Here is a 12,510-nt window from a genome sequence, read left to right on the forward strand (position 1 = left end):
CACTCCTTCAGGTGGGTGATGGTTACAGAAGGTGTGTACTACCTACAGAAGGAGGAGTAGCAGCTCTCCGTGGTGCTGAATGAATGGGCCAGCCTCATTGGGTTGAGCCACAGGCAGACAGCCTGTAAGTGCTGTGAGGTCATACTCAGCTGGGGAGAAGAGAGCGCTAACAGCAAGGAGAAACGGGGAGGAAGGGTGGTCTCTCCCACAGTTCACAAATGGCTCTCCTGGCTCGGAAACAAACAGGTTGATTAATGCCTCTTGCCCATTTAGTTTTAAGAGGCAAATGAATGTTAAATTATGAAGGTCTGACATGCAGAGCTCATATTTAATAGATTGAAGCAAAAATGTTTTTCTTGAAGCTGCAAGAGTTTGTGGTTTACACCTTTTATCCGTCAAACAAAAGAAGAATAAGCTCAGAGGATATTCCAACATTGTCCTTCAGACAATTATTTCTGCTGTGGATGGATAATATAATTATTCACATTATTAAAGTTAAATATGAGAGATATCTTTCTGATATATGAACAATGCACAGGACAATAGGTGGCTTGGTTGAATCATGTCTGGACATCGCCTTTTCAGGCTTCATGGCTTTCCGTCATAAACACTTGTGGTGTACATTGCCTCCTGGTGGCCAGAAATAAATACTTGCGTTTACAGGTTTGTGGAGTTTCATTTGTGAGTTTCAGGCCTGAAAGTTCATGCCAAGCCTGGATGACTGTTCCTTTTAGTAAATGGCTATACTCCAGAAAACTACCACATTTATCTTATGACCGTTTTTAAACTTTAGACTTTATCACTATGGATTAATTTCCTTGAAAAGGTTAAAAGGAAATATGTTCAGAACAGCATCCATTACACCCATGTATGGAAAGGCCTTACAGGTGCCAGTAGCATAAATGTAAAAATTTTGCATGAGTTTCAAACGAAGCAGTTAATTTGGTTATATAGCCGTTGAAAGGATAATTTATTTCGATACTTAAGAAGATCCCTCATGAATTTCAACTGTAACCGAGCTCAGTCACGTTTTTGATCGTTTTGGCTAAGGGCCAAAAACAGGTGAGTCCATAGAACCGGTTTAGCAAGAAATTGTCTTTAACTTGTCGTGTCGTCTCCTAATCGCTAGGGGAAGCACTACTCACTTTTCCGGACACAAGGAAGCAATGTCCAAGTCGCACACAGCAAATAAATCCAAGTTACAAGAAGAGAGTCTCTGAGTGAATTCAAGGTTTGGATGGCATCGCTGACGAGCGAGCGAAGAGCGTTTGCTCACAAGATTAACAGGTCCGTACAGTTTTCTGTGCAGATTAAAACGGATAACAGTAACTGGCTAATTCCACACCCCATGGTTGTTAGGTCGGACTGGACGCTAAACGAGAGGTTATTGCCTTTCAGTTGCCATGAACCGCGACAGTCGGACGCGGATGAGTCTTTTGTTCAGGTTACAGAAAGACTCCTAAATTATTTGGAATTAGCGTTAGTCTGGTTATTTGTATTTTCCTAAGTCAAAGAAATACTTCGTCAATTAAGTAGACTGTATTATCCATTAAAGAGGGCGCAGCACGATTATCACACTATCTGGGAAAAGTTGTGCGTCTCTATTGATTGCTGGACGCTGAGGCTAACATTAGCTAGGCGAACTTGAATCTCGAGGTCTATCGACACACTTTTAACGGCCAGAAAAAAAATCAACATGTGTCTCAAGGATTCATCACAATTGACACGTTAGGTCTGTTAAGAATTTTATTCCAGCTAGAATAGCACGCAAGCTAGCTATCTGAATGAATATGCTTCTCCGTAATCATTTGACTATCACTCTCAGACAAATCCAGCTATGTTAGCTAACATTGCTGTCTTAGCTACCCTAGCTACAGGTCAGCTCCATTTGGGATAGGCTCGTTATTACGTGATCTCTTGTTTTCATTTTCGGTTTCGAACAGGGATTTCTGCGGGGTTTTATTCGAATACTCTAATAGCCCGAGTGTTGTCTTTAAGGGAACCTCCCAGGCATAAGCCAGCTGCAAATCGGTGTTCAGTAGAACCGCAGGTGTTGAGTTCTCTCCGCTGCATGCTCAAGAGTTGCCCAGAGGTTACCAGGCCACCCCAGTCTACAGGAATTTTACCATGGAGGTGAACCCTGAGTGCAAATTACACTGAAATCTCAGCATGTAGGTCATTCATGACTGCAACTTTGAATGGGGATGAAGAATTTTCCATTCCAGTGTTAGGTTTTTGTACCTGTGTCATAATATTTGTTTGAATCAAAAAGTTAATTCAGTGTAGTTGGCTTTGTGGGGGTTTTTCATCTTGTGCATGGCCCACCTATCCGTCTGTTTGTGAAGCTGGGTTCATTGTTTAAGTGCAGGATACAGGAAGGGGGTGTGGCCCTTTCCTGCTCTGTGGGATTTGCAGCAGACAAGTTTTACCTTTTCCTTCCAAAGTGGGAAATTGACTTCCATAAAATACATTATAGCTCTTGTGCATGCATTTACAGATGGTATGAAAACAGGTGTTGGTGTTGTGTTGCATTTACAGGCTGTATGAAAACAGGTTCGTATTGTTTTTCCCATGGTGTTGTGCATGTCTGGGTCATAACACTGTATACTGCTTTGACTTGGACTTTATAGCCATTACCACTGCAACATCCATATTCAGTTTCAAGGTTTCTCACAGCTGAGATAATTAGGACAAAGTGCCATATCCTTCATTGTTTTACTGCTCAGGGAGACATGTTATTTTCTTCGGACATAGTTTGGTGGGTTGAATAGATTGGCTTGTGGTGTAAGACCTGGGAGAGCAGTCCCTGCACACCCTGTCGTTCTGAGGCTCCCTGGGCTGGTCCATCCGGTCAGGCAGAGAATGATGGGCTGTTTTGTGTAGGCAGGGTGGAGAGTGAGCTGTCACATAAACCCTGTGTGTGTGTGTGTGTGTGTGTGTGTGTGTGTGTAAAAGTAACATAGACAGTTTGTGATGGAGCAGCTGCATACTGTTCGGAAAGGGCGATGAGAGCATGGGATTGCGGGTGTTGGGGTGCAGTTAGAGGGACTATTGCATGTGGACCATAAACGGATGTCGCTATGGTAACAGCACTGTTTTCTGCCAGGACTGCTGCAGGCCCTCAGATTTGGGCCTTGTTCAGAATTGCTGCTGGCGGCATCTGCGGCGAGCCATTTAACTGTAGATTGTGTATTGAAGTCTTGATTGCTGGATAGTTGCTGTTGTATTTGTTTTGAACATATTCTGGACTGTATTAATCATTACAGCTGGTAACAGAGCTACAGTAATGCGCTAACTATAGTAACATAGCATGGTTGCATAGCATTATGCGGGGTCATATTTCTTTAAAATAGCATAATGCTTGTGTCATATTTCTCTTCCCATCCTCCCTTTTCCTCTCTCTCACTCTCTCTCACTCTCTCTCTCAGGACTGTAGCCGCAGAGGTGAGGAAGCAGGTATCTAGAGAGTATGGCTCTCCTCAGATGTCCAAAAAACGACCTGGGGCCCATCAGCCGGTGAGTGTGTGTGTGTGTGTGTCCGTGTCCGCCTGCGCGCCTACGTGTGTGTCTGCCTGCATATGTGTCTGCCTGCATATTTGCGTGTGTGTCTACCTGCATACGTGTGTCTGCCTGCATATTTGCGCGCGTGTGTCTGCCTGCATATTTGCGCGCGTGTGTCTGCCTACATATTTGCGTGTGTCTGCCTACATGTGTGTCTGCCTACGTGTGTGTGTCTGCCTGCATATGTGTCTGCCTGCATATGTGTCTGCCTGCATATGTGTCTGCCTGCATATGTGTCTGCCTGCATATTTGCGTGTGTGTGTCTACCTGCATACGTGTGTCTGCCTACATATTTGCGCGCGTGTGTCTGCCTACATATTTGCGTGTGCCTGCATACGTGTGTGCGTGTGCCTGCATACGTGTGTGCGTGTGCCTGCATACGTGTGTGCGTGTGCCTGCATACGTGTGTCTGCCTGCCTGCATATTTGCGTGTGTCTGCCTGCGTGTGTGCCTCCCTGCCTGCGTGTGCCTCCCTGCGTGTCTGCCTGCCTGCGTGTCTGCCTGTGTGTGTCTGCGTCTGCCTGCCTGTGTGTGTCTGCGTCTGCCTGCCTGTGTGTGTCTGCGTCTGCCTGCCTGTGTGTGTCTGCGTCTGCCTGCCTGCGTGTGTCTGCCTGCGTGTCTGCCTGCCTGCGTCTGCCTGCATGTGTCTGCCTGCCTGCATGTGTCTGCCTGCCTGCATGTGTCTGCCTGCCTGCATGTGTCTGCCTGCCTGCATGTGTCTGCCTGCCTGCATGTGTCTGCCTACATATGTCTGCCTACATATGTGCCTGTGTGCCTACATATGTGTCTGTGTGCCTGCATACGTGTGTGTGTCTGCCTGCATATGTGTGTCTGCCTGCATACGTGTGTCTGCCTGCATATTTGCGTGTGTCTGCCTGCGTGCGTGTGTGTCTGCCTACATATGCGTCTGCCTACATATGCGTCTGCCTACATATGCGTCTGCCTACATATGCGTCTGCCTACATATGCGTCTGCCTACATACGCGTCTGTGTACCTGCATCCGTGTGTGTCTCTGCCTGCATACATGTGTGTGTGTGTGTGTGTCTGCCTGCATATTTGCGTGTCTGCCTGCATATTTGCGTGTCTGCCTGCATATTTGCGTGTCTGCCTGCATATGTGTCTGCCTACATATGTCTGTGTGCCTGCATACGTGTGTCTCTGCCTGCATACGTGTGTCTCTGCCTGCATACGTGTGTGTCTCTGCCTGCATACGTGTCTGCCTGCGTGTCTGCCTGCATATTTGCGTGTGTCTGCGTGCGTGTGTGTCTGCCTACATATGTGTCTGCCTACATATGTGTCTGCCTACATATGTGTCTGCCTACATATGTGTCTGCCTACATATGTGTCTGCCTACATATGTGTCTGCCTACATACGTGTCTGTGTACCTGCATCCGTGTGTGTCTGCCTGCATCCGTGTGTGTCTGCCTGCATATTTGTGTGTCTGCCTGTGTGTATCTGCCTGCGCGCGTGTGTCTGCCTGCGTGTCTGCCTCCCTGCCTGCGTGTCTGTTTGTCTGCCTGTCTGCCTACGTGTGTGTGCGCCTGCATACGTGTGTGTGCGTCTGCCTGCGTGCGTGTGTGTCTGCCTGCGTGCGTGAGTGTCTGCCTGCATACGTGTGTCTGCCTGCCTGCATATTTGCGTGTGTCTGCCTGCGTGTGCCTACGTGTCTGCCTGCCTGCCTGCGTGTCTGTTTGTCTGCCTACCTGCGTGTGTCTGCCTGCCTGCGTGTGTGTCTGCCTGCCTGCGTGTGTGCATGTCTGCCTGCGTGCGCGTGTCTGCCTGCCTGCGTGCACGTGTCTGTGTCTGCCTGCATGTGTCTGCCTACATGTGTGTGTGTCTGCCTGCATGTGTCTGCTTGAATGTGTCTGCCTGCATATTTGCGTGTGTCTGCCCGCCTGCGTGTCTGCCTGCCTGCGTGCGCGTGTCTGCCTGCCTGCGTGCGCGTGTCTGCCTGCCTGCCTGCGTGCGCGTGTCTGCCTGCCTGCCTGCGTGCGCGTGTCTGCCTGCCTGCGTGCGCGTGTGTGTCTGCTTGCATGCGTGTGTCTGCCTGCGTGTGTCTGCCTGCGTACGTGTGTGTGTCTGCCTGCGTACGTGTGTGTGTCTGCCTGCCTGCCTGCGTGTGTCTGCCTGCCTGCCTGCATGTGTCTGCGTGTGTGTCTGCCTGCGTGTCTGCCTGCCTGCCTGCGTGTGTCTGCCTGCCTGCCTGCCTGCGTGTGTCTGCCTGCCTGCATACGTGTGTGTGTCTGCCTGCGTACGTGTGTCTGCCTGCGTACGTGTGTCTGTGTGTCTGCCTGCCTGCGTGCGCGTGTCTGCCTGCCTGCGTGCACGTGTCTGTGTCTGCCTGCATGTGTCTGCCTACATGTGTGCGTGTCTGCCTGCGTACGTGTGTGCGTGTGTCTGCCTGCGTACGTGTGCGTGCGTGTGTCTGCCTGCGTGTCTGCCTGCGTACGTGTGTGTGTGTCTGCCTGTGTACGTGTGTCTGTACGTGTCTGCCTGCGTACGTGTGTGCGTGTGTCTGCCTGCGTACGTGTGCGTGCGTGTGTCTGACTGCCTGCCTGCCTGCGTTTGTCCATGTGTCTGCGTGTCTGCCTGCGTGTGTCTGCCTGCCTGCATACGTGTGTGTCTGCCTGCGTATGTGTGTGTCTGCCTGCGTACGTGTGTGTCTGCCTGCGTACGTGTGTGCGTGTGTCTGCCTGCGTACGCGTGCGTGTGTCTGCCTGCGTACGTGTGCGTGCGTGTGTCTGCCTGCGTACGTGTGCGCGCGTGTGTATCTGCCTGCGTACGTGTGTGCGCGTGTCTGTGCGTGTGTCTGTGCGTGCGTCTGCCTGCGTGTGTCTGCCTGCCTGCGTGTGTGCGTATGTGTCTGCCTGCCTGCATGTGTCTGTGTGTGTGTGTGTGTGTGTCTGCCTGTGTGTGCGTGTGTGTATGTCTGCCTGTGTGTGCGCGTGTGTCTGCCTGCGTGTGTCTGTGTGCGCGTGTGTCTGCCTGCATGTGTCTGTGTGCGCGTGTGTCTGCCTGCATGTGTCTGTGTGCATGTGTTTCTGCCTGCATGTGTCTGTGTGCGCGTGTGTCTGCCTGCATGTGTCTGTGTGTCTGCCTGCATATTTGCGTGTGTGTGTGTGTCTGCCTGCATATTTGCGTGTGTCTGTGTCTGCCTGCATGTGTGCGTGTGTGTGTGTCTGTCTGCGTGTGTCTGCCTGCCTGCCTGCGTGTGTCTGCCTGCCTGCATGTGTCTGCGTGTGTGTCTGCATACGTGTGTGTCTGCCTGCATACGTGTGTGTCTGCCTGCATACGTGTGTGTCTGCCTGCATACGTGTGTGTCTGCCTGCATACGTGTGTGTGTGCGCGTGGGTGTGCGCGTGTGTGCCTGCATACGTGTGCGCGTGCGTGTGTCTGCCTGCGTACGTGTGCGCGTGCGTGTGTCTGCCTGCGTACGTGTGCGCGTGCGTGTGTCTGCCTGCGTACGTGTGCGCGTGCGTGTGTCTGCCTGCGTACGTGTGTGCGCGTGTGTCTGCCTGCGTACGTGTGTGCGCGTGTGTCTGCCTGCGTACGTGTGTGCGCGTGTGTGTCTGCCTGCGTACGTGTGCGCGTGTGTGTCTGCCTGCGTGTGTGTGTCTGCCTGCGTGTGTCTGCCTGCCTGCATGTGTCTGTGTGTGTGTCTGCCTGCGTGTGTGTGTCTGCCTGCGTGTGTGTGTGTCTGCCTGCGTGTGTGTGTGTCTGCCTGCGTGTGTGTGTGTCTGCCTGCATGTGTCTGTGTCTGCCTGCGTGTGTCTGTGTCTGCCTGCGTGTGTCTGTGTGTGTGTGTCTCTGCCTGCGTGTGTCTGTGTGTGTCTGCCTGCGTGTGTCTGTGTGTCTGCCTGCTTATTTGCGTGTGTGTGTGTCTGCTTGCATATTTGCGTGTGTGTGTGTGCCTGCATGTGTCTGTGTGTGTGTCTGCCTGCGTGTGTCTGTGTGTGTGTCTGCCTGCGTGTGTCTGTGTGTGTGTGTGTGTCTCCGTGTGTCTGTGTGTGTGTGTCTGCCTGCGTGTGTGTGTGTGTGTCTGCCTGCATGTTTGTGTGTGTGTGTCTGCCTGCATGTTTGTGTGTGTGTGTCTGCCTGCATGTGTGTGTGTGTGTGTGTGTGCCTGCGTGTGTCTGTGTGTGTGTGTCTGCCTGCGTGTGTCTGTGTGTGTGTGTGTCTGCCTGCGTGTGTGTGTCTGCCTGCGTGTGTCTGTGTCTGCCTGCGTGTGTCTGTGTGTGTGTGTCTCTGCCTGCGTGTGTCTGTGTGTGTGTGTCTCTGCCTGCGTGTGTCTGTGTGTGTGTGTCTCTGCCTGCGTGTGTCTGTGTGTGTGTGTCTGCCTGCGTGTGTCTGTGTGTGTGTCTGCCTGCTTATTTGCGTGTGTGTGTGTGTCTCTGCCTGCGTGTGTCTGTGTGTGTGTCTCTGCCTGCGTGTGTCTGTGTGTGTGTCTGCCTGCGTGTGTCTGTGTGTGTGTCTGCCTGCGTGTGTCTGTGTGTGTGTCTGCCTGCTTATTTGCGTGTGTGTGTGTGTGTCTGCTTGCATATTTGCGTGTGTGTGTCTGCCTGCGTGTGTCTGTGTGTGTGTGTCTGCCTGCATACGTGTGTGTGTGTCTGCCTGCGTACATGTGTCTGTGTGTCTGCCTGCCTGCCTGCGTGTGTCTGCCTGCCTGCCTGCCTGCGTGTGTCTGCCTGCCTGCCTGCCTGCATGTGTCTACCTGCGTGTGTCTGCCTTCCTGCATACGTGTGTCTGCCTGCATACGTGTGTGCGCGTGTGTCTGCCTGCGTACGTGTGTGCGCGTGTGTGTCTGCCTGCGTACGTGTGCGCGTGTGTGTCTGCCTGCGTGTGTGTGTCTGCCTGCGTGTGCATGCGTGTGTCTGCCTGCCTGCATGTGTCTGCGTGTGTGTCTGCCTGCGTGTGTCTGCCTGCGTGTGTGTCTGCCTGCGTGTGTGTCTGCCTGCGTGTGTGTCTGCCTGCGTGTGTGTGTGTCTGCCTGCGTGTGTGTGTGTCTGCCTGCGTGTGTGTGTGTCTGCCTGCGTGTGTGTGTGTGTGTGTGTCTCTGCCTGCGTGTGTCTGTGTGTGTGTGTCTGCCTGCGTGTGTCTGTGTGTGTGTCTGCCTGCTTATTTGCGTGTGTGTGTGTGTGTGTGTGTCTGCTTGCATATTTGCGTGTGTGTGTGTGCCTGCGTGTGTCTGTGTGTGTGTGTGCCTGCGTGTGTCTGTGTGTGTGTGCCTGCGTGTGTCTGTGTGTGTGTGTGTGTCTGCCTGCGTGTGTCTGTGTGTGTGTGTGTGTCTGCCTGCGTGTGTGTCTGCCTGCGTGTGTGTCTGCCTGCGTGTGTGTCTGCCTGCGTGTGTGTCTGCCTGCGTGTGTGTGTCTGCCTGCGTGTGTGTGTGTCTGCCTGCGTGTGTCTGTGTCTGCCTGCGTGTGTCTGTGTGTGTGTGTCTCTGCCTGCGTGTGTCTGTGTGTGTGTGTCTGCCTGCGTGTGTCTGTGTGTGTGTCTGCCTGCTTATTTGCGTGTGTGTGTGTGTGTGTGTGTGTCTGCTTGCATATTTGTGTGTGTGTGTGTGCTTGCATGTGTCTGTGTGTGTGTCTGCCTGCGTGTGTCTGTGTGTGTGTGTGTGTGTCTGCCTGCTTATTTGCGTGTGTGTGTGTGTGTCTGCTTGCATATTTGCGTGTGTGTGTCTGCCTGCGTGTGTCTGTGTGTGTGTGTCTGCCTGCATACGTGTGTGTGTGTCTGCCTGCGTACATGTGTCTGTGTGTCTGCCTGCCTGCCTGCGTGTGTCTGCCTGCCTGCCTGCCTGCGTGTGTCTGCCTGCCTGCCTGCCTGCATGTGTCTACCTGCGTGTGTCTGCCTTCCTGCATACGTGTGTCTGCCTGCATACGTGTGTGCGCATGTGTCTGCCTGCGTACGTGTGTGCGCGTGTGTGTCTGCCTGCGTACGTGTGCGCGTGTGTGTCTGCCTGCGTGTGTGTGTCTGCCTGCGTGTGCATGCGTGTGTCTGCCTGCCTGCATGTGTCTGCGTGTGTGTCTGCCTGCGTGTGTCTGCCTGCGTGTGTGTCTGCCTGCGTGTGTGTCTGCCTGCGTGTGTGTCTGCCTGCGTGTGTGTGTGTCTGCCTGCGTGTGTGTGTGTCTGCCTGCGTGTGTGTGTGTCTGCCTGCGTGTGTGTGTGTCTGCCTGCGTGTGTGTGTGTCTGCCTGCGTGTGTGTGTGTGTGTGTGTCTCTGCCTGCGTGTGTCTGTGTGTGTGTGTCTGCCTGCGTGTGTCTGTGTGTGTGTCTGCCTGCTTATTTGCGTGTGTGTGTGTGTGTGTGTGTGTGTCTGCTTGCATATTTGCGTGTGTGTGTGTGCCTGCGTGTGTCTGTGTGTGTGTGTGCCTGCGTGTGTCTGTGTGTGTGTGCCTGCGTGTGTCTGTGTGTGTGTGTGTGTCTGCCTGCGTGTGTCTGTGTGTGTGTGTGTGTCTGCCTGCGTGTGTGTCTGCCTGCGTGTGTGTCTGCCTGCGTGTGTGTCTGCCTGCGTGTGTGTGTGTCTGCCTGCGTGTGTGTGTGTCTGCCTGCGTGTGTCTGTGTCTGCCTGCGTGTGTCTGTGTGTGTGTGTCTCTGCCTGCGTGTGTCTGTGTGTGTGTGTCTGCCTGCGTGTGTCTGTGTGTGTGTCTGCCTGCTTATTTGCGTGTGTGTGTGTGTGTGTGTGTGTGTCTGCTTGCATATTTGTGTGTGTGTGTGTGTGCTTGCATGTGTCTGTGTGTGTGTCTGCCTGCGTGTGTCTGTGTGTGTGTGTGTGTGTCTGCGTGTGTCTGTGTGTGTGTGTCTGCCTGCGTGTGTGTGTGTGTGTGTGTGTGTCTGCCTGCATGTTTGTGTGTGTGTGTCTGCCTGCATGTGTGTGTGTGTCTGTGTGTGTGTGCCTGCGTGTGTCTGTGTGTGTGTGCCTGCGTGTGTCTGTGTGTGTGTGTCTGCGTGTGTCTGTGTGTGTGTGTCTGCCTGCGTGTGTGTGTGTGTGTGTGTGTGTGTGTGTGTGTGTGTCTGCCTGCATGTTTGTGTGTGTGTGTCTGCCTGCATGTGTGTGTGTGTGTGTGTGCCTGCGTGTGTCTGTGTGTGTGTGCCTGCGTGTGTCTGTGTGTGTGTGTGTCTGCCTGCGTGTGTCTGTGTGTGTGTGTGTGTCTGCCTGCGTGTGTGTGTCTGCCTGCGTGTGTGTGTCTGCCTGCGTGTGTGTGTCTGCCTGCGTGTGTCTGTGTCTGCCTGCGTGTGTCTGTGTGTGTGTGTCTCTGCCTGCGTGTGTCTGTGTGTGTGTCTGTGTGTGTGTCTGCCTGCTTATTTGCGTGTGTGTGTGTGTGTCTGCTTGCATATTTGCGTGTGTGTGTGTGCCTGCATGTGTCTGTGTGTGTGTCTGTCTGCGTGTGTCTGTGTGTGTGTGTCTGCCTGCGTGTGTGTGTGTGTGTGTGTCTGCCTGCATGTCTGTGTGTGTGTGTCTGCCTGCATGTGTGTGTGTGTGTGCCTGCGTGTGTCTGTGTGTGTGTGCCTGCGTGTGTCTGTGTGTGTGCCTGCGTGTGTCTGTGTGTGTGTGCCTGCGTGTGTCTGTGTGTGTGTGCCTGCGTGTGTCTGTGTGTGTGTGCCTGCGTGTGTCTGTGTGTGTGTGCCTGCGTGTGTCTGTGTGTGTGTGCCTGCGTGTGTCTGTGTGTGTGTGCCTGCGTGTGTCTGTGTGTGTGTGCCTGCGTGTGTGTGCCTGCGTGTGTCTGCGTGTGTGTGCCTGCGTGTGTCTGTGTGTGTGTGTGTGTCTGCCTGCGTGTGTCTGTGAGTGTGTGTGTTTGCCTGCATGTGTCTGTGAGTGTGTCTGCCTGCATGTGTCTGTGAGTGTGTGTGTGTCTGCCTGCATGTGTCTGAGTGTGTGTGTGTCTGCCTGCATGTGTCTGTGTGTGTGTGTCTGCCTGCATGTGTGTGTGTGTGTGTCTGTGTGTGTGTGTATCTGCCTGCATGTGTCTGTGTGTGTGTGTGTGTCTGCCTGCATGTGTCTGTGTGTGTGTGTGTCTGCCTGCATGTGTCTGTGTGTGTGTGTCTGCCTGCATGTGTCTGTGTGTGTGTGTCTGCCTGCATGTGTCTGTGTGTGTGTGTGTCTGCCTGCATGTGTGTGTGTCTGCCTGCATGTGTGTGTGTCTGCCTGCGTGTGTGTGTGTCTGCCTGCGTGTGTCTGTGTCTGCCTGCGTGTGTCTGTGTCTGCCTGCGTGTCTGTGTGTGTGTGTCTCTGCCTGCGTGTGTCTGTGTGTGTGTGTCTGCCTGCGTGTGTCTGTGTGTGTGTCTGCCTGCTTATTTGCGTGTGTGTGTGTCTGCTTGCATATTTGCGTGTGTGTGTGTGCCTGCATGTGTCTGTGTGTGTGTGCCTGCGTGTGTCTGTTTGTGTGTGTGTGTCTGTGTGTGTGTGTGTCTGCGTGTGTCTGTGTGTGTGTGTCTGCCTGCGTGTGTGTGTGTGTGTGTGTGTGTCTGCCTGCATGTTTGTGTGTGTGTGTCTGCCTGCATGTGTGTGTCTGTGTGTGTGTGCCTGCGTGTGTCTGTGTGTGTGTGCCTGCGTGTGTCTGTGTATGTGTGTCTGCCTGCATGTGTCTGTGTGTGTGTGTGTCTGCCTGCATGTGTCTGTGTGTGTGTGTGTCTGCCTGCGTGTGTCTGTGTCTGCCTGCGTGTGTCTGTGTCTGCCTGCGTGTCTGTGTGTGTGTGTCTCTGCCTGCGTGTGTCTGTGTGTGTGTCTGCCTGCGTGTGTCTGTGTGTGTGTCTGCCTGCTTATTTGCGTGTGTGTGTGTCTGCTTGCATATTTGCGTGTGTGTGTGTGCCTGCATGTGTCTGTGTGTGTGTGCCTGCGTGTGTCTGTTTGTGTGTGTGTGTCTGTGTGTGTGTGTGTCTGCGTGTGTCTGTGTGTGTGTGTCTGCCTGCGTGTGTGTGTGTGTGTGTGTGTGTCTGCCTGCATGTTTGTGTGT

At 53.3% G+C, this 12,510-nt stretch overlaps 1 protein-coding gene across 9 annotated transcripts in view; it reads left to right on the top strand.

Annotated features, from left to right (window-relative positions):
- The first annotated feature begins 1,147 nt into the window (after window positions 1-1,147).
- Window positions 1,148-12,510, top strand: part of dock6 (dedicator of cytokinesis 6) — a 54,824-nt gene continuing 43,461 nt past the window's right edge. For 8 of the 9 annotated variants that reach the window (XM_035529093.2, XM_035529094.2, XM_035529097.2 and 5 more), the window contains exons 1-2: window positions 1,148-1,287; window positions 3,429-3,516. In XM_035529093.2, the coding sequence (XP_035384986.1) occupies window positions 1,238-1,287; window positions 3,429-3,516 (138 nt within the window). In that variant the 5' untranslated portion in view covers window positions 1,148-1,237. Of the gene's footprint in view, window positions 1,288-1,713; window positions 1,733-3,428; window positions 3,517-12,510 lie in introns of those variants that run through there. The other variant, XM_081698486.1, reaches the window with a different exon arrangement.

Source organism: Electrophorus electricus, chromosome 2 (assembly GCF_041902795.1).
Source record: "Electrophorus electricus isolate QZ-2024a chromosome 2, ASM4190279v1, whole genome shotgun sequence".
NCBI classification, from domain to species: Eukaryota; Metazoa; Chordata; class Actinopteri; order Gymnotiformes; family Gymnotidae; genus Electrophorus; species Electrophorus electricus.